Genomic DNA, 26,764 nt, shown 5'->3' on the forward strand with positions numbered 1-26,764 from the left:
ATTCCTCTTCTTATGATCATTTTATATATGTTATAGCGTGTTTCTGGAAGCTAGACACTAAGTTGCTTTCACAAAGCTGACAGAATAACTGTAGTAAAGAGTAGTTGCTATGGAAACAATGCCCTGTCTTGTCAAGTCACATTGGTATAAACTGGCATGTGCTAGAATGATACTTTTGCAAGTAGTTGCAAGTTTCAGCTGGTCTCGAAGTGAATCTTTGCTGTAAACTTGTCTTAAACAAAACCCCTTTAATAATACATCTTCCAGGATCCCCAAAGTCCTCTCACTGAGGATTGCTGCCTTAAAGGAAGAGTCACCCAAAAGTGATACGGTTGCTTTGCTTGATGAATAGATTTAGCTTTTATGCAAATATAAACACACATACATAGAGCTCATCACATTGTAAACATAAGCTTTTTTATGCGTCACTAAAACAAACCTTACTGGTTCTCACGCATCACACGCACACATTTAAACTTTCGTGTTTACCTTGTAATGTGCTCTAGTCTATGTATGATGCAAATAAAAGCCATAATTAAATATGTTCATCAAACAAAGTGACCTAATCTCTTCACAAGACTAGGATAACATCACTTCATTCATATTGATTTGGTTTAACGATGCGTGATCTTTTTAGTTACCTGGACTTCTGATGGATAGACAGAAACCTCTTATTATTATTAAAAATATCTTAATTTGTGTTTCGAAGGTGAACCACAGCCTTATGGGTTTGACTGACATGAGGGAGAGAAGTTTTCTTGAAAACTACTTCCTATCTGCTGTCAGCAAACAATCGACAGCATGTAATTGTTTTTCAAACATTTCAATAACAAATTACAAATCAGCCAAAAATCCAACGTTAATCGTCTCTTTAGCTGTGATACCTAAACTCAAATTGCACAAAAAGTACCCATTCAGTGTGACACATAAAGTTAATTGATAAATAAATAAATAAATAAATAAATAAATAAATATATATATATATATATATATATATATATATATATATATATATATATATATATATATATATATATATATATATATATATATTGTTTTTGTTTTTTTCATTCTTATATGTACAAGAATTCATATATATACAAGTATGCAGTAATGGTTTACCTGGCAATGCCTTGATGCACGCAGGGTCAGATGGGGTTGAAGCCACACCAATGCCCTGGGCATTCTCTGCCTGCACACGGAACAAATAAAACTCGCCTGTCTCTAGACCCTTGACCTGCAAAAATTCAAACAATACGTTTGATAAAGCCATAGAGAAACACACCAGTATTCATACTTCCATGTCTAGCTGAAGTAAAAGTACAAAACATCTGAGAATGTGAGTTTGACAGCACAAATCGATACCTTAAGATAGCAGTGGTTGACTGAACTTTCGTTGACTTTGCTCCAGGTATTAGAGCCTTTCTTGGATTTCTCAACAAAGTATCCAGTGATGGCACAGGTGCCGCTGTAGACCGGAGCCTTCCACTCCACCACCACTGAATCATCCCTTACTTCAGTGAAGGTCACATCATAGGCTGGACCTGCCAAAGCCAAGCACGAGGAAATAAATGCTCCAGGTTGTCATGCTTTTAATCCATTTGGGTGAATTTCATAGAAACATGTTCAGATGACATATCATCTAAAATGGGAAAAAAAGCGACTTTAGTTTCATGTAAATTAATCACCCATATTCTCATCACTGAAATTCATCTGTATGTTTTACATCTGATTTTCAGCTGAGATATGATTTCTTTGATTTTAGGGTAAAACATAACTGGTACATATTCTACACAGCTTCCATCAGGTGTATTGGTCTTCTGTATTTCTTGTCTGGTCTTGACTGTTCAATACACAAATGTAAAGAGGAAAAGAGTGTGTCTCGAAAATGTGTCTCGAACAACAGCTCTTTGTTTGAAAACAGCTACTGATCATCTTACTCGGTTCACATGAAACCAAGTAAGTACATGTTTTGAAACATGTTTTATTATACTAACAATAGTTTATTTTTTAATGATTGTGATATAGTGCAGTGGTGGCTGGCAGCATGGTGGTCCCAGGTTGGAACCCTGTAGGGTCAGTATATAGCCAAAAGAGAGCTATGGAGAGCTCTTATTCCCTTTGTAGACTTTAAAAAGGTTTTTAACCATGCAAACAAGAAATCTTGCTGCAGAGGATCTGTGCCTCTAAGACTACTATAAATCTGCTAAACATCAACTACCAATGTTTGCCAAGAGTTGTGGGTTGGAAGACTCATGCAAGAGTGTATTTTGCACACATGAGACTTTTACTTCCTCTAAAGTGTTCTTAGGACACCACATAATTACCAACATTCAATGCATGACTTAGTCTCTTCTGTGGAAATAAAGAGGTATAACTTCATGTAGAATCTTCAAAGACCTCTTTTACAATATTAAATAATTGAGTAAAAAAACAAAAAAAACAAACAAAGGTAAAACAAAGGTAAAAATTCAGATTCTATACGGTGACCGTGTGCAACATTGTGCTTTCAAAAGACCATTAAATCTGAAATGAAATGAAAATCTTACATTTATTGATCGAAACTTCAACATTTGGCTTTTTGTGATGTTATCTACAATGTTGATTAAAATTCTGCTGCTTCTCCTGTAAAATGTATAACTGTATGGTTGAGCGATACATTTGTTACAGTATGTATTAATCTCCCTTAACGTTAGTTGATAAAATACACATATTCATTGTTACTTTATGTTAATTCGAGTCGATTAAATTACTGTTGAAATTTACATAAACTAAGAATAATAAAGTATATATTTATTGTATTTATTGTAAATAAACTTTAAAAACAAACCAAACAGGACAGACATGGGGACTATGAACAATCTCTGAATAGAAAACAGCTGATGAAAGATTCCATAAAATTTCTCAGTTTGTGTTACACAGAACAAATGTTACAGTTTATGAACGTTCCGTTCCCTTATTTGGTCACCTTCCTTTTCTTGTGTTGGTTAATTGATTAGTCCCCACCTGTCTCCAGTTCCCTCATCACCTCCTGAGTGTTTAAATACCCAGTCTGTTCAGTTCTCCCTCGTCTGTGATTAAATGTATTGTAACCTAACCGGAATGTCTATGTTAATGCTGAATGTGTATCTTTGAACATAGCTGTAACTTAACCTATTGTATTGTGTAGTATATTGTCTGTATTCTCCTTCGTCTTCCAGTAAACTCCTCATTTTGAACACTATCCTCCTCGAGCACTTAATCCTTACGTTAGCACATGTGCCAGTTTGTAACAACAAATAGCAGCACACGTTTTAAACGACATGAAAATTAGTAAATAATGATCAAATTTTAGAATTAAAACTATGTGCATATGTCGCATTACCTGGCTCAGGCATGGTCCAAGCCTCACATTTAAAGGGAGCACTAGGGGTCGAAGCATCACCCAGTCCAATCAAATTAGCTCCATAGACCCTAAACTGGTACACTGACCCAGCTGTCAGACCTCCAATCTTAAAAAGCAACAGTTTATCTTAGTTATTATATGCATATTATAACTCAATCAATATAAGCTGATGTAACAATAACATGCACAGGATACTGCGATACATGGCCACCTTGTGCAGTCTTTCCTTAATGGGTGGGATGTTGACCTCCTTCCATGTCTTCTTGGCCACATTGCATTTGTCGATGTAATAATCAGTGACCTCTGCTCCTCCAGAATGGATGGGCTTCTTCCAGTTGAGCACCATGGATTCCCCATCACAGTAGAGAAGAGAGACATCATAAGGGGAAGAGGGCAGCTCTGTGGAGAAGACAGATCGTTTTAGCTGGTCCTGCACATCACTCAATGTCTTGGACTGAGATGAACATGCCTCAGCTCTGGCTTATACTATGCACAGTGTTGTGTCTGCGGGTGTGATATAGGAGGCTGGAATGCATCTTTAATGTAATACATTGTTTATATATAAATGGCTATATACGCAGCTCACTGAGCTTTTGAAAAAAAATATTTTGAAAAAAAGAGAGAATTTCAGTGCAGTTTCTAGGGTGTAAGGAGTTGTTGCTAGGTGCCTACTGCTGCAGATCAAAAGAGTCGTCATTCAGGTCCCTATACTGTATATTCTGGTCCCTGATACTCCTCGGGTCAGTGGTCAGTGTAAGTCTTCATGTATTTTTTATTTATTTTTTATTTTGTATATATTTATTTTTATTATTATAATTTATTTTTATTTTTTTTATTTATGTTTTTTTTACTGTTTTTGACTGGCAAATGCTGTAAATGAAACACTGTCCTCAAGCCACACAAGGTACCAATAATGTCCATAGCAAAAATTGGTAATTCCATCTAATAAACTAAATTCATTTCCCAAACAATGTTTTTACTGTCTCTTTACTATAGACAGGCGTGCACTCTAAGGACAAAACGTTTCATCTTCAGTTTCATCTTTTGAAGACTCTGAGTATGGAATTGTCCCCCTGAGTCCAAACAGAGGATTGCTGTTAGCTAAAGCTAAAGAGTTACAAAGCAAACAGCTCTACAAATCATCCAGATCTGTAAAAATGTAATGGTCTGCTGGCTGAAATCATTTATACTTGTTGACTAAGTGTCCCACAGAGATAAGGAAAAACAAACAAAAATTCTGACTCATTTTGGTATAAATTATTAAACCAATTTAGCAAATGGTATGAGGTTTAAGGGAAATAAAAACATTTTTAAAACCTCTTCCATGCATCTGTCTACTAGGGGTGGGTGGTATGACCATATCTTATATATTTTTAGTGTGATGGTTATATTACATTATGAATAATTTTATATCATGATTCATTACATTTTCTTATTATCTGGATCTATTTGGTTGTTTACACCTGATGAGATGTATAAAAATTAAATCACTCCAATTGTCTATAGTGCATTATCCATGGTAAAATTACTGTAACGCTCTCTTTTTGTTTCTTGCTTTAATAAACGGTATAGCACAATCTACTGTATACTAAAGGAACATTTGATATCTAGAATTAATCTTTTCTGCTGTGATTATGTGGCAAACTTTCCTGAGGGCTGCCTATGAATAAAGATCAATAAAGACCTGTTCCAACCTGTTGTAATGACATTAAAAAGAAGTCTTGTGAGCCAGTTCTGATGCCTGCCTTTCTTTTTGTCATTTACTACACCATGGGTTTATCAATAACAAACACATCCTGCTGAAAAACAGCTTTTGAATGTGTTTGGCAAGAGGAAATGGATCAAAATAAATGGTTTCTTGATGGAATATCAAAGGAGACTGGGTTGTGAGAGGCAGACTTACTAAGAGCAGCTTTCACAGAAAGAGGGGCCGATTCCTGGGATTCATCGCTGAGGCCCAGCTCATTGATGGCTTGAACACGGAAGACATACGTCTCACCGGTGGTCAGTCCATGCACAACAAACCTGTGAGAACCCAGTAATGAGGCAGTGAAAGAGGAAGTTTTAGGGAATAGCATCCTCAAAAAAAAAGAAAAAAAAAAGTTGTCAGCAACACAAACTCCTGATGTAAGCATTATGGTTTTCCAGTGGCATTTAATGTTGAAATATGTGATCATATTTTGTTTTTGTCAATTACCTTATCATGCACTTTATGGCACTTTCCACAAATCTGATTTATTTTGCAGACCCTGTAGCTTTCATGGATGCTTTGCATTCAAATATTTCAACTGAACAATATTTTGAGTGTTATTATTGATTTATGAGGCAAGTAGCTGTGTAATAATACTTCACATCGGGATCATGATCACCCTTTTGGCGGTTATTTGGCGATAACAACTGGCTGGATGTACATTATCCCTCGCATAACAAATACAGCTTTTGATTTTTATAATGTATTAGTAAATGTTGAAATTCACATTAACTAAGATCAATAAATGCTCAAGGTTACAAGTCCCTGCGTATTGTGTATGACTTCTGCATAAGTACGGCAAGATGATAGAGGAACCAGGAGCAGTGTGAATATCGAGGTCTTAGAATCTGATGAATGTGCGTGATGTAGACCAACCCACAGCGTTACATACAGTCTTGTTCAAAATAATAGCAGTACAATGTGACTAACCAGAATAATCAAGGTTTTTCGTATATTTTTTTATTGTTACGTGGCAAACAAGTTACCAGTAGGTTCAGTAGATTCTCAGAAAACAAATGAGACCCAGCATTCATGATATGCACGCTCTTAAGGCTGTGCAATTGGGCAATTAGTTGAATTAGTTGAAAGGGGTGTGTTCAAAAAAATAGCAGTGTGGCATTCAATCACTGAGGTCATCAATTTTGTGAAGAAACAGGTGTGAATCAGGTGGCCCCTATTTAAGGATGAAGCCAACACTTGTTGAACATGCATTTAAAAGCTGAGGAAAATGGGTCGTTCAAGACATTGTTCAGAAGAACAGCGTACTTTGATTAAAAAGTTGATTAGAGAGGGGAAAACCTATAAAGAGGTGCAAAAAATGATAGGCTGTTCAGCTAAAATGATATCCAATGCCTTAAAATGGAGAGCAAAACCAGAGAGACGTGGAAGAAAACAGAAGACAACCATCAAAATGGATAGAAGAATAACCAGAATGGCAAAGGCTCAGCCAATGATCACCTCCAGGATGATCAAAGACAGTCTGGAGTTACCTGTAAGTACTGTGACAGTTAGAAGACGTCTGTGTGAAGCTAATCTATTTTCAAGAATCCCCCGCAAAGTCCCTCTGTTAAAAAAAAGGCATGTGCAGAAGAGGTTACAATTTGCCAAAGAACACATCAACTGGCCTAAAGAGAAATGGAGGAACATTTTGTGGACTGATGAGAGTAAAATTGTTCTTTTTGGGTCCAAGGGCCACAGGCAGTTTGTGAGACGACCCCCAAACTCTGAATTCAAGCCACAGTACACAGTGAAGACAGTGAAGCATGGAGGTAGCATCATGATATGGGCATGTTTCTCCTACTATGGTGTTGGGCCTATTTATCGCATACCAGGGATCATGGATCAGTTTGCATATGTTAAAATACTTGAAGAGGTCATGTTGCCCTATGCTGAAGAGGACATGCCCTTGAAATGGTTGTTTCAACAAGACAATGACCCAAAACACACTAGTAAACGGGCAAAGTCTTGGTTCCAAACCAACAAAATTAATGTTATGGAGTGGCCAGCCCAATCTCCAGACCTTAATCCAATTGAGAACTTGTGGGGTGATATCAAAAATGCTGTTTCTGAAGCAAAACCAAGAAATGTGAATGAATTGTGGAATGTTGTTAAAGAATCATGGAGTGGAATAACAGCTGAGAGGTGCCACAAGTTGGTTGACTTCATGCCACACAGATGTCAAGCAGTTTTAAAAAACTGTGGTCATACAACTAAATATTAGTTTAGTGATTCACAGGATTGCTAAATCCCAGAAAAAAAAAATGTTTGTACAAAATAGTTTTGAGTTTGTACAGTCAAAGGTAGACACTGCTATTTTTTTGAACACACCCCTTTCAACTAATTGCCCAATTGCACAGCCTTAAGAGCGTGCATATCATGAATGCTGGGTCTTGTTTGTTTTCTGACAATCTACTGAACCTACTGGTAACTTGTTTGCCACGTAGCAATAAAAAATATACTAAAAACCTTGATTATTCTGGTTAGTCACATTGTACTGCTATTATTTTGAACAAGACTGTATATCCTGCATAGCCAGAACCCGACAGGAAGGTCTTAGAGGCCGCCACACTTCAGGTGGAGTGAGCCTTGACCCCTAAGTGTGAGGGAAGGCAGAGGACTCTTATGACATAGAAATGGCATCAACAATCCACCAACCATAACAGTCAAACCATAACAGACAAACAACTGATGTAAACAAACAAATTCCTCCACATGGCAGATCTGTCGACATATGTGTCTAGTGCATGCAATTTAGCTTCTGCTGGTCAGGCTCCCATAAGGGATGAGAACAGAAAGCCTGAAGTATGATGGGCCGTGGTACTGAGGGATGTATCCTGGCCACAAAGGGTACAGAAAAGCTTTGGCCAAGCCGGGGGCAAAGTCTAGAAAGGAGGGAGCCACTGAAAAGGCCTGCAAATCTCAAGACTCTTTTTAGAGAAGTGATGGCTGATGAGAAGATCATCTTAAGTGACAAAACTCGATCTGAAACCTCCTCTATTGGGTCAAACGTAGGTTTACAGAGAGCCTTCAGGACCACGGCCAGGTCCCATGGTGGAACACGAGGTCGTACAGGAGGTCTCAGCGTCAGCGCACCGTGGAGAAAACAAATAATCAGGGGGTGTCTTCCGACAGACGGACCACCGAGAGGGGCGAGGTAAGCAGTTATAGCCACCACGTACACCTTCAGGGTAGAGTTTGTCAACCCTACAGAGAATCTAGCCTGCAAGAACTGTAGCACTGATCCGACTGGGCAGTTGGCGATCTCTTCAACAGAAAGTGAAGAGGTGGCACTGGATCCGGTGGCTGAGGGAGGAGAAACCCCAAGACCACTTGAGAACCCCATGACCGCAATCGCAAATTAGGAGTTTATTGAGGCAAAAGTTAATTAATGTTTTGTTAACAGCGAGAATTGGACCTTATAATAAAATGTGACCAAAAAGCATGAAATTTGTTTCCTATTTTTTTTTTCTTTTTCTTTTTAATTGCGGAAGAGTGTTGGACTTTCTTCTCCTACATTGTATTCTTCATGCAGTCAACAACTGAAAGGTTTGTTTGAGCTGTGCCCTATATTGTACAGACATGAATTCAAATTTCCTTTAGCCTATTCATTTAACTTTTAGTGTGAGGGCTTTTACATTTTCTAAAATTAGAACTTTATTTTATTTTTATTAAATGTTAATCTGTCTGACCTGAGTTTCAGATGCTTTCGTGGAAAGTGCCTCAAATCATTTCACCTAGACTAAGCTTGTACCTGGTCTGCTTATGGGGCTTGTGATTGGCAGAGGTCCAGTCCTTAGATCCTTTCACACAAGAATCAATGTAATATCCAATCAGGTTATTGGGATCCTTTGGAGGTGCCCACTGAATTAGAACAGAAGTGTCTGTCTCTCTTGTTGCAACGACTTGTCCAGGGGCTGAGGGCACACCTGAATGAACACAGAACTTCATTTCAGGGGGATTTCATCAACCAGCCCAATCAATCCATCAATTACCTATCATGCATGAATCTGTTCCACTACAGAAAGGCAGATAAAAAATCACTACTGCCTTAATTACAACATTAAAGTCAGAGCAAAGTCAGAGATCTATATGCCATTTCATATGCATTTGAAATACATCGTAGGCACATTGGCCTTTCTGTGACATGCTTGTTTAGGGCATTTACCCTTCAGTTGCAGGGTTGTTATAGTATTGGTGGGCTCAGAAGGCTCGCTGATGCCGTACATGTTAGCGGATAGCACACGGAACTGATAGTTCTTTCCCTCGAGCAGGTCGAAGACGGCATAGCGAGGAGATCTGATGGGTACTTTAGTGTTCACTCTCTGCCAGGATCCAGCTCCAACTTGAAGCTATAAAAGTCAATAAAAACACACGATTACACAAATATGTATTGTGTGGGAAAATAAGACTGACCGCTTTAACATCTCAGAAAAACAAGTTTTTAAAAGTAAAGTAAAAAAATCACAGTTGTCTATTCTTGACAGTTATTAAATTAAATAAAGATTAAATATGGCAAATGACTGACAATGGATTTGCCACAACCCCCAAAGTCTGCAAACACAACACATTTCATTTTGTTTTTATGTTTAGAAGGAACATCTGAGACAACTGATCATTTAAATAAACTGTTAATTTAATATTGGAACAACAGATTAAATAAAATGAGAGGAAATTAACTTTCTTCATGCTTTGTTTTCATAAATAACCTCTTACAGCTATTCGTATTCAGAAGTCAAAAAACTTTATTAACAATTACACAACCGAAAACAAAGTCAGAAATACATTTGCAGCCCTTTTGGATCATCACATAACTTTGCATGACTATTACTATGATTGCATTAATATAATAACAATAATAATACAAATATGCTTGTAGTGCAATATTAAGTTATTATTGTATCAAAAAATTAAATAAAAATGGGTCTTTGATATCAGTTATTGGAATGAAACAAAAGAAAATGGTTTTAGAATATATAATTAAAACAACAATATCAGTCATATCTATTTCTAAGCTATGAAAGATTAACTTCTGAGAAATAAATTGTTCCTGTGGGCTGTGCTGCATCATTTAATGCGAAACAAAAACTAATTAAAAAATATCCCTCTTAAACTTTCTTACACTGTAGGTGTTTCTCAATGGATAAAAGGTGATATGCAAAGAAAAGTAAACAGCTGAAACAAAGTTTGTGACTATTCGGCTGGGTCATCGTCTGGCAGTGAGCTGAAACTAACCTTCTCAATGTAATACCACATGGGGGCTTTGCTATGGTAGACTGGAGGGACCCAACTGAGCACAACATATGTTCGGTCCGTCTCTGAAGCACAGATTTTAGAGGGAGGTCCTGGAGCTTTTCCCTCGGCTGCAGCCAAAGCACATCAAACAGAATTACTGACACACACCAACACACACACACATTTACACACACTAGAAATTATCCAAGCAATTTCACTAGCTTTAAAAGCAAGTTTAATATCATGGACTGATATGTGAATATCATTGCCACTGCTATATATACACACACACAAATGCATGTACATGGGTGACACTGGTTGATGTGTTCATTTCAACTTGAAAAAGAACCACCGATGTTTGTGTGTTCCCTTCCTGATAGAATTCTCATCAAAAACGAATCAGTACCTCTCAGAAGAGAACCAATTATGGGCTAGATAATTATTGCCAATTCTGAAATCAAAAAGCTTGAAAAGAATAGGGGGGAAAGCTGCTGTCATCTAATACATAATACAAATGCAAAAGACACACAAACCTGACTTGAGTGACAAAAGGAAGAACATTTTAAGGCAGATCCACCCCACAATATTTAAGGATGCAGTAAAGGGGATTTCCAGATGCCATTTTTGAGCTCTAAGGCTAATGATCATGTTATCCTGCATTGATTGTCAATAAATGAATGCATTTTGAATGTATAAATAATTAATAAGGAGTTCTGATTGTGAGTTTGATTAACTTGACAGTACTATTATTTTAGGCAAAAATCATTATTTTACGCGTTTAATATAAGAACCAAATGTAAAGTACACATTTGTTTTGACTAAAGAATTTCATATTCATCAAAAGTAACTTATACTCAATCTATACTTAACTTGCCATTTTTTGTTATTACTATTGAAATGTCCATGAGTTTTTCCATTCTTTGTTAAAGATTATATTCATTTCCATGGTTTTAACATGCACTGAAATCACACTTTCAAATCTGACCAGTTTTTCAGTGAATAAATCAAACTATAAAGTACCTTCAAGGTCATCATAGTAAGTCACGACGTCGAGTCTTCCACCAAGTTTTGTGGCTGTTGAATCAAACAGCAGTACATTATGAACATATCCAGTGTCAGTCACTAAATGTAACTTCATGAGAACTTAGTTTTGCTAACCATGAAGTCTCTCAAACTCTGTAGGGTCCAGAGCAGCAATGGGCTCAGACATCCTGGAGGGTCTGCTACTGCCGCGAGAGTTGACGGCACGTACGCGAAAGTAATAAGAGTGTCCCTCAAACAGACCCTGCACGGGATATTTGCAGTTCTTTGCAGGGGAGTCGTTACACTGCACCCAGTTCTCTGTCCCAACTTCACACCTGCCCAACAAGAGATGAAAAAAAACATGAACAATGAATATGGACAGTAGTCAAGATTATACTATCATTACTTCCACACTGCTGTGAAAGAGGAGATGATACGTCCCACTTTTGCATTCCGAGGAGATGATAAGAGCCAAGGAGCATGCCTACGTAATTGCAGATCCATGCATCACTTAACAGTCTGATTACTGTCTGACTAGAGTAAATTTGAGCTTGACACTAATGCAGCTCAAAGTGACAGGGAACAAACCACTCACAGCATATATTAGCCTATGCAATGTACGTTACAGGCGAAAATATGTGTGTAGCTATTTCCAAAGCAGCTTCATTGGAAAGGACAACAATATTCATTCTGTATTAGAGATCCTACAATTAAGTAACTTGAATATAACTTAAAGCACACTTAAAACTGTAGACTTTAAGCACACTTTGTCTAAGTCAATAAAACCCAAATTTATTTTAAAGAAACATAATAACACAAGCATTTTAAGTAAAACACTGCATAAAATGAAGTTTACGTTTTAAACAACAAAACACAGAAAATCAACGGAGAATTGACAGCATCCTTTTTTGGGCCCACAAATACATATTTGCGACAAGGCAAATATATGTGGGGCCTGTCAAACATATATTTTTGCTTTTAAAATGTGCACAGGCTGATGAAAGGAAGTGATACACAGTTTTAGAATGCACTTTTATAAACTGTACTCGTGCGTGAGACGCAGAAACGCAAGATTGAGGCGTAATGGTCAAAGACTTATGTTTAGTATGGAAGCCCATTTCTGCCACTGAATAAACAATAAAACAAGGTAATTGTGCCTTTTTATCTCACAATACTGACTTTGTCCTCAGAATTGCGAGTTCATACAGTATCTTGAAATTCTGACTTTAAAACGCAACTGCAAGTTATAAAGTCAAAATTGCAAGTTATAATCAGAATTGTGAGATATAAAGTCAGAATTGCGAGTTATAAGGAGAATTGTGAGATATAAACTTGCTATTCAGAGAAAATGAAATTCTGAATTGTGAGTTTATATCACAAAGACCTAGTTTTATGTTCTATTTAGTGGCGGAAACGAACTTCCATAGTTTAGTGCCTTTTGCGTAGTAAAACAATTAAAAACCTCTGATATCTTAAATGGTTTCTAATAAATATTACATATAAAAATCTCTAAAATATCATATTTAAATAGAATATGCAGCTAACAAGGGTACAGAAATAGAGCCCAAATTTTTCAACATCCAACATTGCTTTCAGTGTCATTTACTGACTAGTTTCTGTGGGTAGCAGGTTAATTGCATCGGACACATTACGTTAACATTTGTCAATCAGGTAGATTCCAGAATAATCCTCACTTGCATAGAAAGAAGACCGGTTTGCAATGAAAAGACTGTCAGTAGGTATCAGACTATCAGTAGGTTGTTCTAGTACATTTAACACCTGATTAAATTGCAGGTGGAATGTGGATAAGATGAACCGTTTTGTGAGGAGAAGCTGTATGCTAATCTAGTGCAACCGTTTCAATTTGTGTTGAGTTAACAAAATCAAGATAACAGTATCGTGACTAACCAGTTTGTTATAGGTTACCGAAAACCTGGCTCAAGTTAGCTAAGAAAAAATGTCTAGCAGATATTTGACAATTTTTTTATCGAATGCCATGACATTCAGCTATTTTAAAGTGTGAAGTGTCCAAATATTTATTGAGGCCACGGTATCAAATAACTTCTATTCCACAAAACCACTCCCACTGGGAAGACACCTTAGTCAGCGCAGTCACCTGTCAACAAAGTATCCAGTGATGGGGCCTTCAGTGGTGGTGTTAGGAGGTTTCCAAGACACAATGACATAATCTCTATTTGCATCATGGATCTTAATGTCCATTGGGGCTCCGGGAACTTGAGGAAGTGGAGGTGGACCATCTGCCAAGACAAAGAATGATGACTCCTACACACCACTGATTCGATGAGGGAATCACTCCCAAACAGATGTATGCGCTATATGAGATGAATTATGCTAATCCAGACCTTTAAAGAATCACATAAGATTTTCAACAAGCCTTGGAAAAGTTCACAACTCTTTACCATCAACGAAGACGTAAGCCCTGTGGACCGCATCGCCTCCCTTGGTCACCATGCGGAGGGTGTAAAGACCCTCATCATCCTTAGCAAGTTGAGTGAGCGTGAGCTTGGCAACACCTCCTCCAGACTCCATTTTCACCCACCTGGACTCTTTCAGGAGATACTCTGAAGGGCCCAAAAAAACAACATGGGGTATGAGAGGAGAGAAAATTAAACTATTTCTTTTGTAGAATAGACTGCAGATCTGTAAAGTGTAATCTGATCATTCAAGAAAAGAGATTGGAGTGAAATGAGTCATACAAATGGACATAAAAAGCATAAAATTTTGCTCTGTGCATGACTCGACTGCAAAACACACCTACAGAACAACCTGAAAATTAATATATGACCCGGGGTGAATGCCACAATAAATAAATGCAGCTGTCCTTGGTTATTTAAAATACAGCAAAAAAAAAAAAAAAAGAGTCTTTCAGACTAAATATATGTCACTATTCATGCATTTGAATAAGAACAATATATCACAAATGTCAAATATATATTAAAATAACAATAAATAGCGATAATCACCTAAATACATTGTATTAAAATGTTTTAATACAAGAAAGCATCCACTTTTTGCGAACTTCCATGAACATTTTTGAATGTTTTTGAACACATACTGTACATGTCATTAAATGGGAGATACAGTTCTTGACACTGTCATACATATTTGAAACTACTCTAATGGCTAAATGAGTATATACAAAATTTCATAAAGGCAAAATGCATAATGTCTGCATCAGTAACAGTATAAAATGGAACTGAAATCTGTTTATTTGAGCAGCCATTATAAAACACTAGCTCCTCAAATGATATGCATTTGGGGCGGGACATCTGTTTGCTAATTAATAGATAATAGGGGATTCAGAACAGTCCTTCTGTTTCACATTATTTTCGGTGCACAAATGTGGGATGTGGGAGAGTGGAAACACAAGCGAAGTTAGTTCAGATTTTGCTGCATTCCAAAGTTCAAGTTTGGTGAACTTTGACCTACGAGTTCACATCAGAACAGAAGATTGAAACGTCGCAGCATGGCCTCGTGACTGAATAAAAAGGACGTAAATTTAAAACCGCAGCACTGCAAGAAAGTGGAGTAGATTGTATGTTTTAGCATTTTGGATTTACTTGTTTTGTGTTGAATAACTTTACATTTAAAAAAAAAAAAAACGCTGCAGAACGTGACATAATATCAGCTGCTGAGGGTCAAGAATTTGAAATTTCGCATTCTCAAAGTCTAGCGAGACCATGGCTTTATTAACAATAACCTCACTACAGTCACACACTATTTGTATTGGCCTTTTTTTGGCCAGTTCCTACCGTCTCTGTACCACAGCGCCTCAGGCTGAAGGTTAGCCAGGTTGGGGTTAATGATCATCTTGCAGGTCAACGTGACCTTATCGCCTTCTTTTCCAAAGGTCACGTCAAACGTCTCAGTGTAGGTGATGTTAATCTTTGTATACTTGATTTCGGGTAAAATGGCATCTGAGAAATACCAAAACGGTTATTATCGTTCATGACTTGTTTGTAAAACATTATCATTTATTCACTCTTTAATGAATAAAGCCCTTCACACTTACACTGGTAAGGCATCCAGGAATAAGGAGTGGACTCTTTTTCCTCTTTGCATCCTAAAAGTCAACATAGAGATGATTTTGTAAAGAAAAGATTCATCGTCTGAATTTGGCTAATTTCTCCAGCAACTGTATCTTGCTTAGATATGTTTGAGATTACAGAAAACAGTAGAAAAAGCCTTACTCTTCACAATGACGGAGGCCTGGGAAGAAACCTGTCCATGTGTGTTTGAGGCTACAGCTGTGTACATTGCAGTGTCATCAGTTGAACACCTACAAAAACATACATTACTCATTCAAAGGTGTCTACAACTTCATTCAATACACTTCACCCACAGTCAATAAATAATCACTATGATTGTTATTTCATTGGATATATGCCACAGTCATTTCCTAATTGACATTTGGAAAGCACATAGAGTGCTTTTCCATCATGATGGATAAATTACCAGTTAACTAATGCTCTAATGTCAAGAGGATAATTGCACCAAACTAAATGCTAATGTAGACTAGCGCCTGTTTTCAGAACGTGTTCAACACGGGAGGCTCTGAGGCTTGAATAGCAAACACGAGATGCAAGGGACAGGAAAATGAGACGACTGTAATGTGACCTTCAGAGTGACCGTGCTATATTAGAGCCTTCTCCCCCGGCCCCTGTGGTCTTGAAGAGAATGGCTGTGTGTCAAAAAGTGAAAGGTTTGGCCATTTTAGAAAAAACTGCTGAGAGCCAAGCTTCACCTGTGAGGTTTGGGCTCTGAATGCAAGACGCCGTCAGGAATGTGACATAAGGGCCCGGGTGAGGTTTTGTGGGACTGACAGGGTTGACAGCAGTGAAAGTCATCTCTCTGTAAGGCGCCGGAGTGTCAGATGACACCAAACTCAGCACTCTGACATTAACAGCTGACAGGAGCTCAAGACGTGGGCGGCGCATCCACTGGCCCTGGACTAAATTGGAAAAGTTCACATGCAATCCCATTGACTTGACTTCCTTTTGTGGATATTAACTTGCTGGTAACATTTAATAATGTTTTAGAGGGGGAATCTCACGAAACCGATCAAGAGCTTGTCCTTTTGGGGTCAAACTGCATTGCAAAATGTTTAAGAAAAAGCATTGAGAACATGAAGAATATTTTGGAATCATTAAAATGTATGACAATAGTAGGATGAGTTAAAGAAAAAATTGGCTTATTTTAATTGTCAATCATCTGCACATTATTATGTATTTGGTGTACTTTCTTTGAGTTAATTAGATGATTTAAATAAAATGGTAGATTAATCTGAACTAGTTTATTACAATAATTATTTAAATAAAAATAGGCACAAAATAAAGAGAATAACCTCTGAAAATTGCACAAAAAATAAAATAAAAAATCTGTTTAACATTCAGGTGCATTACAAACGTTGGGGGAATTTACTTTTTTTTATTTATTTTTTTATTTACCTAATGGTCAAGATATGTTTCAATGTAAAATCGTACTGGATCTAAAATAGGTTACATTATCTATAAGCAAATGTGTTTATTTTTTAGGTGAACTGCATCTTTTTTTTTTGAGATTGCTGCTAGACAAAAGTTTTTCAAAAGTTTAACAACTTGCAAGTCTCGTTTTTGAGAGTTTTCTGCTTTCTGTGGCCAATTAATAACTAGGAAGTGAGCATGTAATGAGCACTCAACCCGAGTCTTGTCACTCATTCAAGTTTGTCTCTCATTCCGTTCAATCAGATCATCAGTAAACCATATTCTGTCATTGCATCACGAAAAAGTCTAAATATTACACAGAAAAGTTTAAATTACCGGAGGATGGTGAGTGCATGTAATCCTGCATTGCTCTCCACAAAGTACTTTCCAGAAGAAATGTCCAAGATGACATCATCCTTGAACCTGTAGAATATGGCATGTAACAACAATAAATCATCTCAGAGTTTCTTTATACATGGTTACACGTATTATGAAATGTTTGATGCAATTAACAAGCCTGCAACTTCAATGTCAAAGTGACGTTGTGTGACCGCAGAAGAGATTTGACTTGAATAAACCTCACCATTTGACTTGTGGGGTGGGATATCCCTCCACAGTGCAGAAAAGTTTAATAGCACTGTTTTCATACACTGTGTGGGACCTCAGTCTAACCACAAACTTGGGGCCCCTGATCATGGTCTCCTCACGGATGTGTTTCTCAGGCATCTTCTTCTCCACCTGATGAAACGAGACAAACAATTCATTGTCCTTTTCAGTCCTATTTAACCCTTGATGCCTACTACAGGCAACAGCAAATATCTTTAAACTATATTAAAGTACATGTTGACTAATGTGTGTATTATAACAGCAACATGTCAAGAAAGGAATAATTGTTTAAAGAGCTTTACCACTCCTTGGATTCTCTTCTGTGTTCGGTACTGATATTTCACCTGTTCAGCCGCAGAGCTGAAAACACATTTTCATACACTCTTAAAAAAGGTATAAAACTATCAATGGGGCGGTACCCTATAAGGTACAAAAGTTAAAAGGTATATATTATTATTATACATATTACTACTATATGTGTGTGTGTGTGTGTGTGTTTTAGTAGCTGAAGTGTACATATTAGTAGATTTTAAAAGGGTACCGCCCCTATGACAGTTTTGTACTTTTTTTTTGTTTGTTTTTTTGTTTTTTGTTTTTCTAAGAGTGTATAATAAAATGATACCATTGGGCTCAAAGCATAACTTTAAACAAACAGCGTTAGAGAAACATGACACAGAATTAATCAACGCTTCATGTTATATCAGGTTAATAATCAGTTTATTCATTTTTGACATGCATTCAAACATACATAAGCATATCATAACTCATGCATTTCAAGCAACACCTTTTAGGGCAGTCTTAAGTGGAAAGAAACAAGTAAAACAAACAGGTTTAAAAAAGAACTTTAGTTCACATGAATACCTATTACAGGTTTTAACCTATAATAATAAAAAGAAACATAAAAATGACCTTTTGACCCTTCAGAGGGCAAACAATTACTATCACCATCATGTTGCTTTGGTGTGGAATTCTTTCCACTAACATAAAATGTTTAAAAAAATAAATCAGCTTTTGTTCTGATATATTAAAATATACAAATTTTGATAATTTTAGGGCAAGTTATCAATTTTAATGACCAAATGTACTATTGAAAGCAAAATGTTTCCAGGCAATATCTGAGTATTTGTTGTCCTGTGCATCATATATGATTGGTCAAGTTAAACCTCTGGCCCTGAAACTGACCATTTGAATCCCCTTTTGGCTAACTTTCAATTTATTTTAAATGGTCCTGCAGTGTGATAAATGTAACCTGTGCTCTCTCTCTCTCTCTCACTAATATGATCTCACATAACCCGCATGCATAATTAGAAAAGAGTTTTACATGGAGTATAGTGTGTCGCACTGCAGGCCATGTCAACTTCCTAAAGTATTTCATGTCAACTACCCAGAGGAAGTATAGTGACAAGAAGGGAACATCTACTGTGGGTAAAAGGGTGTATTAGCAGAGCTCCAGCAATGCTATTATATGTTATACATGATGTTACTGTTTTATTACAAGTAGTTTTAGTATTGCCGTGGACATCATGATTAGCTGCAACAATTCATTAAACTTGAACTTGCTTGATTTAAGCTGCTGTAGATCTTCAGCTTACCTGGAGTATTCCCGAACAACATAGTTAGACTCGGTACTGAGGTATTCTCGACCGAAATGCTTGTGTCTGGTAACAACTGCAGCCATATTTGGCAACCTATGAATAAAACCTGGAACGAAAACATGCAGCGTCTTTGCACATAAAAAAACAAGACAAAATGCTTTCATTGATAGATGCTTATTACTGTTCTCGATTTCCTATCTCAGCGCTTGACATTATTTGGGACAGTTTGTAGTAAACTGAGCAGAGTGCGGCCTGCTATACTGATATGATTTAGGTGTTAGGGCCTGTTTGTGGAGATGAAGAGGAGGGGCGCTCTGGAGCTTTGGGACACAGGGAAGCCAAACCTCACGGCAGTTTAAAATTAGAGGTTGGGGGTTGGGATATTGGACAGTCCAAGGAGATGGGTACAGTATTCCAAGGCGATTTCTACTGTATAGTGTACAAGAACAAGGACAAGCTATTATTGTGTAAATGTACTTGACTATGGAAAGATTACCAACTTCTCATGAATGTTTTTCTTCTAATATGGACAAACTACACTACAATTCAAAAGGGGCATGAACATATTCCCCATTTATTTTTGATAAATATTTACACAAACAATCATGCACTCAAATGCAGCATTGCATTATCTCATTCACATATGAAGCCCACATACATCACATACACTTTGTATATCTTATGCACAGTTTTCAATAACAGATTTGACAGACAACATTTAAAAATAAATTAATTGATCACTTTCCATAATGCATCAAGAATTACGGGAGGGAGATACATATTTCAAAGGTCATTTCATCCAACAGGTCACTTTTAAGAGACACATTTTCCACAGACAAAACAATGTCAAAGTCTGCCCAGTTATTCATTCATTCATATTCACAATGCCCCGAAACTGGTTAAAATTGCAACTTTTTGTGAATGCCTTCAAAGTCAAGTGCAGCTCTCACTCAGGCAAACATCATTCGAGATAGATCAACATCCAACCAAGGCAATGTTCTAAAGTTCCCTTTAGCCTGGACGATTTTGTATTTCCACAAGGACAACTCTGCATTATAATTTCAAAAATGTGGAAATAAAGGGCCAGACATACTCACCCCAGGAGAATACAAGAGCGCGACGCGGAGGTAGATGAGCCTCTACCCGCCAGTGAGAGACCAGCTGATGAAAAGCAAAATATTACCCATGCGGAATGTTGCCTCTCCCGCATCCCATTTATGGATAGGCATTAAACTATATATAGCATTTACACTTTCTTCCCACATCATTTTGCACTGATATTAAGATACCAGACAGACGTTTTAAATCGACGCGGGATACTGAAAGAGTTAAAAAATAAAAATAAAAAAGAGAGACAGAGAGTGAGGTGAGTCGAACGGAAATTGTTATATTGAAATAATGTGTTAACGTAAATACATATTAATTGGTTTGAATTAGTGGAAAATTAACGAAATGTAGTATGGCTGTTTTTTATTTTTATTAATTAATATATTTATTTCATTGTTAAACAACAGTTTTGTTTTTATTTTTGAATGTTTTAAGCGATAAAATGTATGATCTTGATACAAGGCTAAGTGATCTTCTAAGAACAAACATCCATTTTTATGCGCGAGTAGTGGCACCAAATGGCATTACACAAATAACAACAGTGCTTTATTCTGTGTTTTTATTTTATTTTAAACCCACAACATTCACATTAATTGGTGTAGATTTTCAAAATGCGCAAACTCGCTGTGTCTCATGAATGGTGTTCTTGCAGATATGAATGGAGACACAGACAAAGAAAGTAAGAGAGGATAGTTTATTAATGGATTTACAGAAATCAAACATTACCACAAAATACATAACAAACAAGATAAAAAAAAATGAGGGGTGAAAGAAAGAAGTCACAATAAAAAATAAAATAAAAATAAGATGCATTAATAATTAATGTAAATACTTTGATGTACAGCAACAAATTATACTAAAGTCTAATGACAAATTTGATTTAGATCTCAAATTTAAGTTTTGAGTAGCCTAAATCAAAGAGTGGCAACAGAAGAATCCCGTTCATATACCATTTACCAAAAGGAACTATAGCATTGACATTAGAAAAGTTCATGGTTGTGTAATTTCCATAGACAGCTTAATCTGCATAATCCACTTTCACGTGACATAAATTGTTTGCTTGTCACATGACTTGACCGCGCACGCGCTGCTTTGACCTCACACTGTAAACATGAATAATGCACAGAGGGCAGCAGTGTGTGAATAAGGAAGTGGCACTGAAGTGACTCGATCTCAAAGTGTTTCGGAAAGATATGACTGGGCTGTCCTGCCGTAAGACATACACCCAAACTGAGTAAAAACTTTAAAACCGACCCTCTCTGTTACTAAGAGGACGTGAAAAGTGCATGTAAATTGAACGGGCATATCAGACTTAAACAGGTAACTGACGTCTTAACTTAGTTTTTTAGTTTTTTTTTCGTTTTTCTTTCTTTCTTTCTTTCTTTCTTTCTTTCTTTCTTTCTTTCTTTCTTTCTTTTCTTTCTCACATTTGATTATGTTTCTTCTGGGCGCAGTTTGTGTGTCATTTTCTGTGTTGTGACTTTGTCTTATAGAGTTTTTGTATATGTATGTTTTTGTATACAATGTACGACTATGAACGTTGATAAATTCTGCTTTTGTTCTCGTTAAGACGAACAGACTTGCACCATCTGCAAGAATGAGATTCATTGCACTTGCCGTCATTCTTTGTGCTGGATATTTCTGTTCAACAGCCTTTGCCCATCCTCGGTATGTCATCAAATGCATTTATACATATTGATGCGTTTTAAATTTGGGGCGCATTAGCAGCCAGACAATCAATATTGTTCATAGCCTCATATGTTTGTGTTTCCCCCTGTTTATTGAACAAGATACAGTTTATGTTAAAGAGTAAACAGTATATATAATACAAGATGTTTAAATGGTAGCAGTGGTGGTGGTGGTGGTGGGGGGAGGGGGGTGATTGGGGTAAGGATTGTTGGTTGTGAAATGTGCTTAAGGCACAACATTATTACAATAATAATAAAAATAAAAATAATTTATCTTATATATATATATATATATATATATATATATATATATATATATATATATATATATATATATATATATATTCTGATACTATGACCATGTTTTCTACATAGACATATAACAGTGAAGCCGTTTTTTGGGTTTTGTGTTTTGTACAAAATATTTGCCAGATTGATTGTCACCCTGAAATCATACATATTGAACTGACTGCTTTTTTTAGGGGAGATTGGACAAAACTCATCATAACTCGACATTGGCCACAGACATTTTGCAGTGTATTGTATTGCCTTTACTTTCCATTATTTTATTGCCATTATTGCAGGTGCACCGCATATTGCTCCTCCACTGGGTATTGATGGATAAATGATGTTGTTTTTCATTTATAGGTGGAACAATGCACAACAAATTTAAGCTATTGGACTCTGCATGGATTATGGTATGTTTATGGAGACAAATGTTCTTCTTAATGCTTGTTAAAGTACAACACCAAATTAATAAGAACTTATTATCCAATATGTACTAATTGTGATCATAATCTGAGTTTATTAAATGCATGATATTAGAGGTTGTCACATGATCTTAAAGATCATCTGATAAGGATGACAGTGCAAGTGAGTGTGAGGATGATTATAATTAATGACAGTAGAAGTATTTGAAGAAAATGTTTGTTGTTGTTGCAGGCCCAACACTGGCATGAGGTGCAATACATCCTGGCATTTTAATGTCAGTTTGATCGAGGTAGTTTGCTTGCCTTGCTCGCCCTGTTGGATCTCATGTATTTTAACTTGATAGACATGTGCTTGACAGGTTGTATGTGCATGTCTTGCAGGACTTAATCCCAGAAATGGAAAAATACTGGCCAGATCTGCTAGCACCTACTTCCCCCAAATTTTGGTATGTCAAAAACCTGCAAATGTATTTTTTTTTTTTTGATCGATTGTTTGAACTAAATAATGGACTTTTTGTTGGGTGCTTTTAAATTTTGCCCAGGCAATATGAATGGACAAAGCATGGAACCTGTGCTGCGAAAGCTGATTCTCTGAACAGTCAACACAAATACTTCAGCAAAGCTCTCGAGCTAAACCTCAAGTATGACCTCAATAGGTAAGGTCTTGTTTTTCAGTGTCATTTAAAACCGGACATTGGGGAGTTGTGTTAAAGTAAAGTTGACTGATGCAAAGCAAAAGATGATTTCATCACATATAGACATTATGTAACACTGCAGTTAAAAAAGAAATCAAAACCAGACAAATTTTATAAAACTGATATTTCGGACTCAAAAATCTGATTGCAGCCTCGATTAAAGCTTCTTCTTTTTTTTCTTTTTTAATAGCACTTATATGCAGAACTGTGATGCACATCGATTTCAATTCTACAGTATATTAAATGGATAGTTCACTCAAAAATGAAAATTGTCATCATTTACTCATCAAACCTGTATGAACATTCTTCAAATTATCTTCATTTGTGTTCAGCAGAAGAAAGAAATTCATACAGGTTTGGAACGACTTGAGGTTGAGTATATGATAACAGAGGTTTCGTTTTTGGTTGAACTATCCCTTTACTGTGCCAAATATAATGTTACACAACAAGCGATTCATATTAATTACAACATGCCTTGATAACAAGTCTAGGACATGTCCCAGTTTGGATTTCCGCATTACTACTTGTTTACTCATGTTATCCTGCGACTAAGTTAAAGCAGTCCAGCCCATAATGGCTGCACAGTTATAGGAACAATGCTATAAATACTACCGGATAACACATGTCTGCTGTCTCATAGAAATGTGTTAGAAATAGCATCATACCACCCAGTCCTAGTTGATTTCCTCATGAGTCTGTTGTGTTTTCAGTGTTTTAAAGAACAACAACATCGTCCCCTCTGAGGAGTACTACACAGTAAGTAGCTGCTTTATCATTTAAGAGACACTGTGGTCCTCTGTAAATTATTCCAGTATTTTACTATGATCTTTGACCTTAGTGCTAGTCTGTGCAGTTACTATTTCTAATTACACAGTTGCATTATATATATATAAACAGCAGCTAGGGTTGTATTGGAATATGTTTACTGTAATGGTCCAGTCTGTTCCTGTCAGTGATTCCACAAATCAACTTGTGATTACATAAGTAATATAATTTAAATAATGATCAGCTCAAAAACTTCCCAAAATGCATCATCCATCTAATAAAATGCCTCTAAGTATTTTCCTAAACCACAGCTTGCATTATTATTGCCCAACAGACATCAGCATTTCAACACACACGACCTGACTTCTTGCAAACTTATGTTGCGTTTATCCAACTTCTCTATTCTTGGGATGAAGAAGTCTAAACCAGAATCTTGTGATTTATAGGCACATGAGAGTAAGTGTGTTATATTTCCTGTTTCTTGTAGCTGGATCAGGTGGAGACAGCCATTACCGGCTTTTTCGGAGTGAAGTCTAAGATTCAGTGCGTCCATTCAGGAAAGGTATGAATGAAGACAGACAGAATATTTTGCCCAACAATTTTTAATAGAAAGTTATATGAAGTTTTAAAAATGCGTTGCTATGAAAACTGACTTTACAGCTCACTTGAGTTGATATACGCTGGGTCTGATCTGCTCAGGGCAACAGTTCGATGCACACTGACCACAGTTTGCCATCAGTTTTGATAAGGTGAAATCTCATTTCTTACTGTATTTCTCAGGTTCAGACTTTGGGCCAAATAGAGCTCTGCGTCGACAGGGATTTCCAGCTGATCGATTGCGAAAAGTCAAGCAAAGAAATCTGGAGCAATGACATCCCCGCAGTGCTCGTCAGTAGCCAGTCAGATCTCAGTGTGTGTGATCACTCCGTGCCGGTCTATTACCCTCCGGTGCCCAGCAGATCATAGAGGTGGGCAACCCCAGACCTCGTGTGGGAGGAGTGTGAAATCACTGAGCAAGAGAGTTCAGACCAGGATTCATCCTGTATTTGAAACACTGGAAACAGTGTGGAAAACTTTCCTGATTACACTATATTTTTAAGCAATTGCACATTATATTCCTTTGTTGTTTTAAATGATGATGCTGGAACAGTCTAGTGAAGATTTAAGGGTGTCACAGCCTGCTGGATTCTACTGGGGTCACTTTTTATTGCAGGTTCTGTAGGTTTTACAGTTTACTGTTGCTGAACCAAACTGCTGTCATTTTTCTCATTTTTTTTTTTCCTGATTACATTTACCACAAAATTGAAAGAATGAAATAATAAATTAAGCATGTTATTTTTTTAAATGTTTTAATATTTTTTTTTAATGTTACTTTTATGACATTTAGAGTCATAAATGGCCACTGTGCATGTAGACATTTTACTCCCCCCCGATTCACATTATTCTAAATTATTCTCTTTTAATAATACAGTATTTTTATTATAGTAAAAACCTTTTTTTTTGTAAGCTAATGGCTCAATTTCCATGAAAGTAACCTACTGATCTTAACAGAAAGTTAAAATGTATCTTTATTATTAAGCAAAATGCAAGTCTTTTCTTTTGATTCTAATATGAGTTATGACCCATCATGTTTTCAACCCATTCTCTGATATTCACTTCTTTTTATATTACAGACCTAGAGCTGTATAATTCTGCCTTTGATATATTTAATCTGATACAATTGATTTTATGTCTGCCATTCATCTCTTAATTCGCAATGTTAATGTGTTAAATTTGTGGTAGGTTTGGAGCTTTGGGCCTAATGGCAGTAGTTGCACATTTAAGCTTCTGCCGCTGGAGGGCAGCACATGCATTCTGCCAAAAACAAAAAAGCACAATGTTTACAAATGTGTTGTTCACATTTGCACAGAATGTTCAGGTAAATCAACAGTGTTTTTCTGGCTTTTTAACAGTTAAACACCATTTTTAGATAATCATTTCATCAGAGGCTGATTTTGCCCATTTGGTGTTTACCTAACAAAAAGCCATTTCAGATGTGGGCATTTGATGCACAACTTTTATACTGGAAAGGCATGTATAATGCTGGTGAAAGTAATTTCCATTATTATTATTATGTTGGTACAGAGGTCTGTTACTTTAACAGTATGTGATAAATGTCTCCTATCATTCACTTCAACATCAACTTTTTTTTTTTTTTTTTTTTTTTTAATGCAGTGTCAATTGAATAAATAAAAATTACATAATTCTGGGTGTGTTTGAATCTCTGTTATGTTGAAAGCTCCATATCTGTCCCTGCTGAACTGTGATGTTCATGCGGCCTTCGATTTGTCTCTGTCTTGATAGAAATAACAGCAACCATAATTTCAAACGGTGTTATAGAATTTTTTTTTTTTTTTTTTTTTAATAAGGCCATTAAGGTGTTTATGACTGCTGGTGGCCTGCATTAGGGAATGTGATGAGCAAGAACCTGTGCAAGGCAAGGCAAGTTTATTTATATAGCACATTTCGTACACAATGGTAATTCAAAGTGCTTTACATAAAAGAAAGTAAAATAATCATGAAGAAAAAAAAAATAAAATAAAACAAGCAATTTTAAAACTTTTTAAATGATTAAAACATTTAAAAACAGAAAATGATTTTACATTAAAAAAAAATAATAATAAAACAGTGAAAATATAGTGCAATCAGTTCGGACATTGCACAGTGCTCATTCAATAAATGCACA

General features: G+C 36.4%; 2 protein-coding genes across 2 annotated transcripts in view; one reads left to right on the forward strand and one right to left on the reverse strand.

Moving 5' to 3' along the window:
• Positions 1-20,289, reverse strand: part of LOC113113002 (myomesin-2-like) — a 37,595-nt gene extending 17,306 nt beyond the window's left edge. The window contains exons 1-20 of the mRNA XM_026279084.1: positions 20,172-20,289; positions 19,072-19,180; positions 17,782-17,839; positions 17,457-17,611; positions 17,210-17,296; positions 15,602-15,690; positions 15,424-15,474; positions 15,164-15,328; positions 13,811-13,972; positions 13,507-13,648; positions 11,526-11,725; positions 11,388-11,441; positions 10,368-10,495; positions 9,301-9,484; positions 8,887-9,061; positions 5,289-5,410; positions 3,597-3,784; positions 3,365-3,491; positions 1,366-1,544; positions 1,123-1,237 (exon numbers count right to left, since the gene is read on the reverse strand). Coding sequence (XP_026134869.1) covers positions 1,123-1,237; positions 1,366-1,544; positions 3,365-3,491; positions 3,597-3,784; positions 5,289-5,410; positions 8,887-9,061; positions 9,301-9,484; positions 10,368-10,495; positions 11,388-11,441; positions 11,526-11,725; positions 13,507-13,648; positions 13,811-13,972; positions 15,164-15,328; positions 15,424-15,474; positions 15,602-15,690; positions 17,210-17,296; positions 17,457-17,611; positions 17,782-17,839; positions 19,072-19,157 — 2,467 coding nt within the window. The 5' untranslated portion in view covers positions 19,158-19,180; positions 20,172-20,289. The remainder of the gene's footprint in view (positions 1-1,122; positions 1,238-1,365; positions 1,545-3,364; positions 3,492-3,596; positions 3,785-5,288; positions 5,411-8,886; positions 9,062-9,300; positions 9,485-10,367; positions 10,496-11,387; positions 11,442-11,525; positions 11,726-13,506; positions 13,649-13,810; positions 13,973-15,163; positions 15,329-15,423; positions 15,475-15,601; positions 15,691-17,209; positions 17,297-17,456; positions 17,612-17,781; positions 17,840-19,071; positions 19,181-20,171) is intronic.
• Positions 20,290-21,282: 993 nt separating this feature from the next.
• On the forward strand, positions 21,283-25,727 carry LOC113113003 (ribonuclease T2). The gene is made up of 10 exons (XM_026279086.1): positions 21,283-21,501; positions 21,752-21,849; positions 22,352-22,406; positions 22,518-22,567; positions 22,812-22,869; positions 22,961-23,025; positions 23,122-23,235; positions 23,985-24,030; positions 24,527-24,601; positions 24,820-25,727. The coding sequence occupies exons 2-10, from the start codon at positions 21,779-21,781 to the stop codon at positions 25,003-25,005; spliced, it is 720 nt and encodes a 239-aa protein (XP_026134871.1). The 5' UTR covers positions 21,283-21,501; positions 21,752-21,778; the 3' UTR covers positions 25,006-25,727.
• Positions 25,728-26,764: the final 1,037 nt, after the last annotated feature.

This window comes from Carassius auratus, chromosome 13, assembly GCF_003368295.1.
Source record: "Carassius auratus strain Wakin chromosome 13, ASM336829v1, whole genome shotgun sequence".
NCBI classification, from domain to species: domain Eukaryota; kingdom Metazoa; phylum Chordata; class Actinopteri; order Cypriniformes; family Cyprinidae; genus Carassius; species Carassius auratus.

Bases quoted from the DNA above. Each gene is read 5' to 3' on its own strand.
- LOC113113003 (XM_026279086.1), top strand. From the start codon at position 21,779: ATGAGATTCATTGCACTTGCCGTCATTCTTTGTGCTGGATATTTCTGT. The intron at 22,407-22,517 runs GTATTGTATTGC...TTTCATTTATAG, and splicing joins GGCCACAGACATTTTGCAGT to GTGGAACAATGCACAACAAA. The intron at 24,602-24,819 runs GTATGAATGAAG...TGTATTTCTCAG, and splicing joins AGTGCGTCCATTCAGGAAAG to GTTCAGACTTTGGGCCAAAT.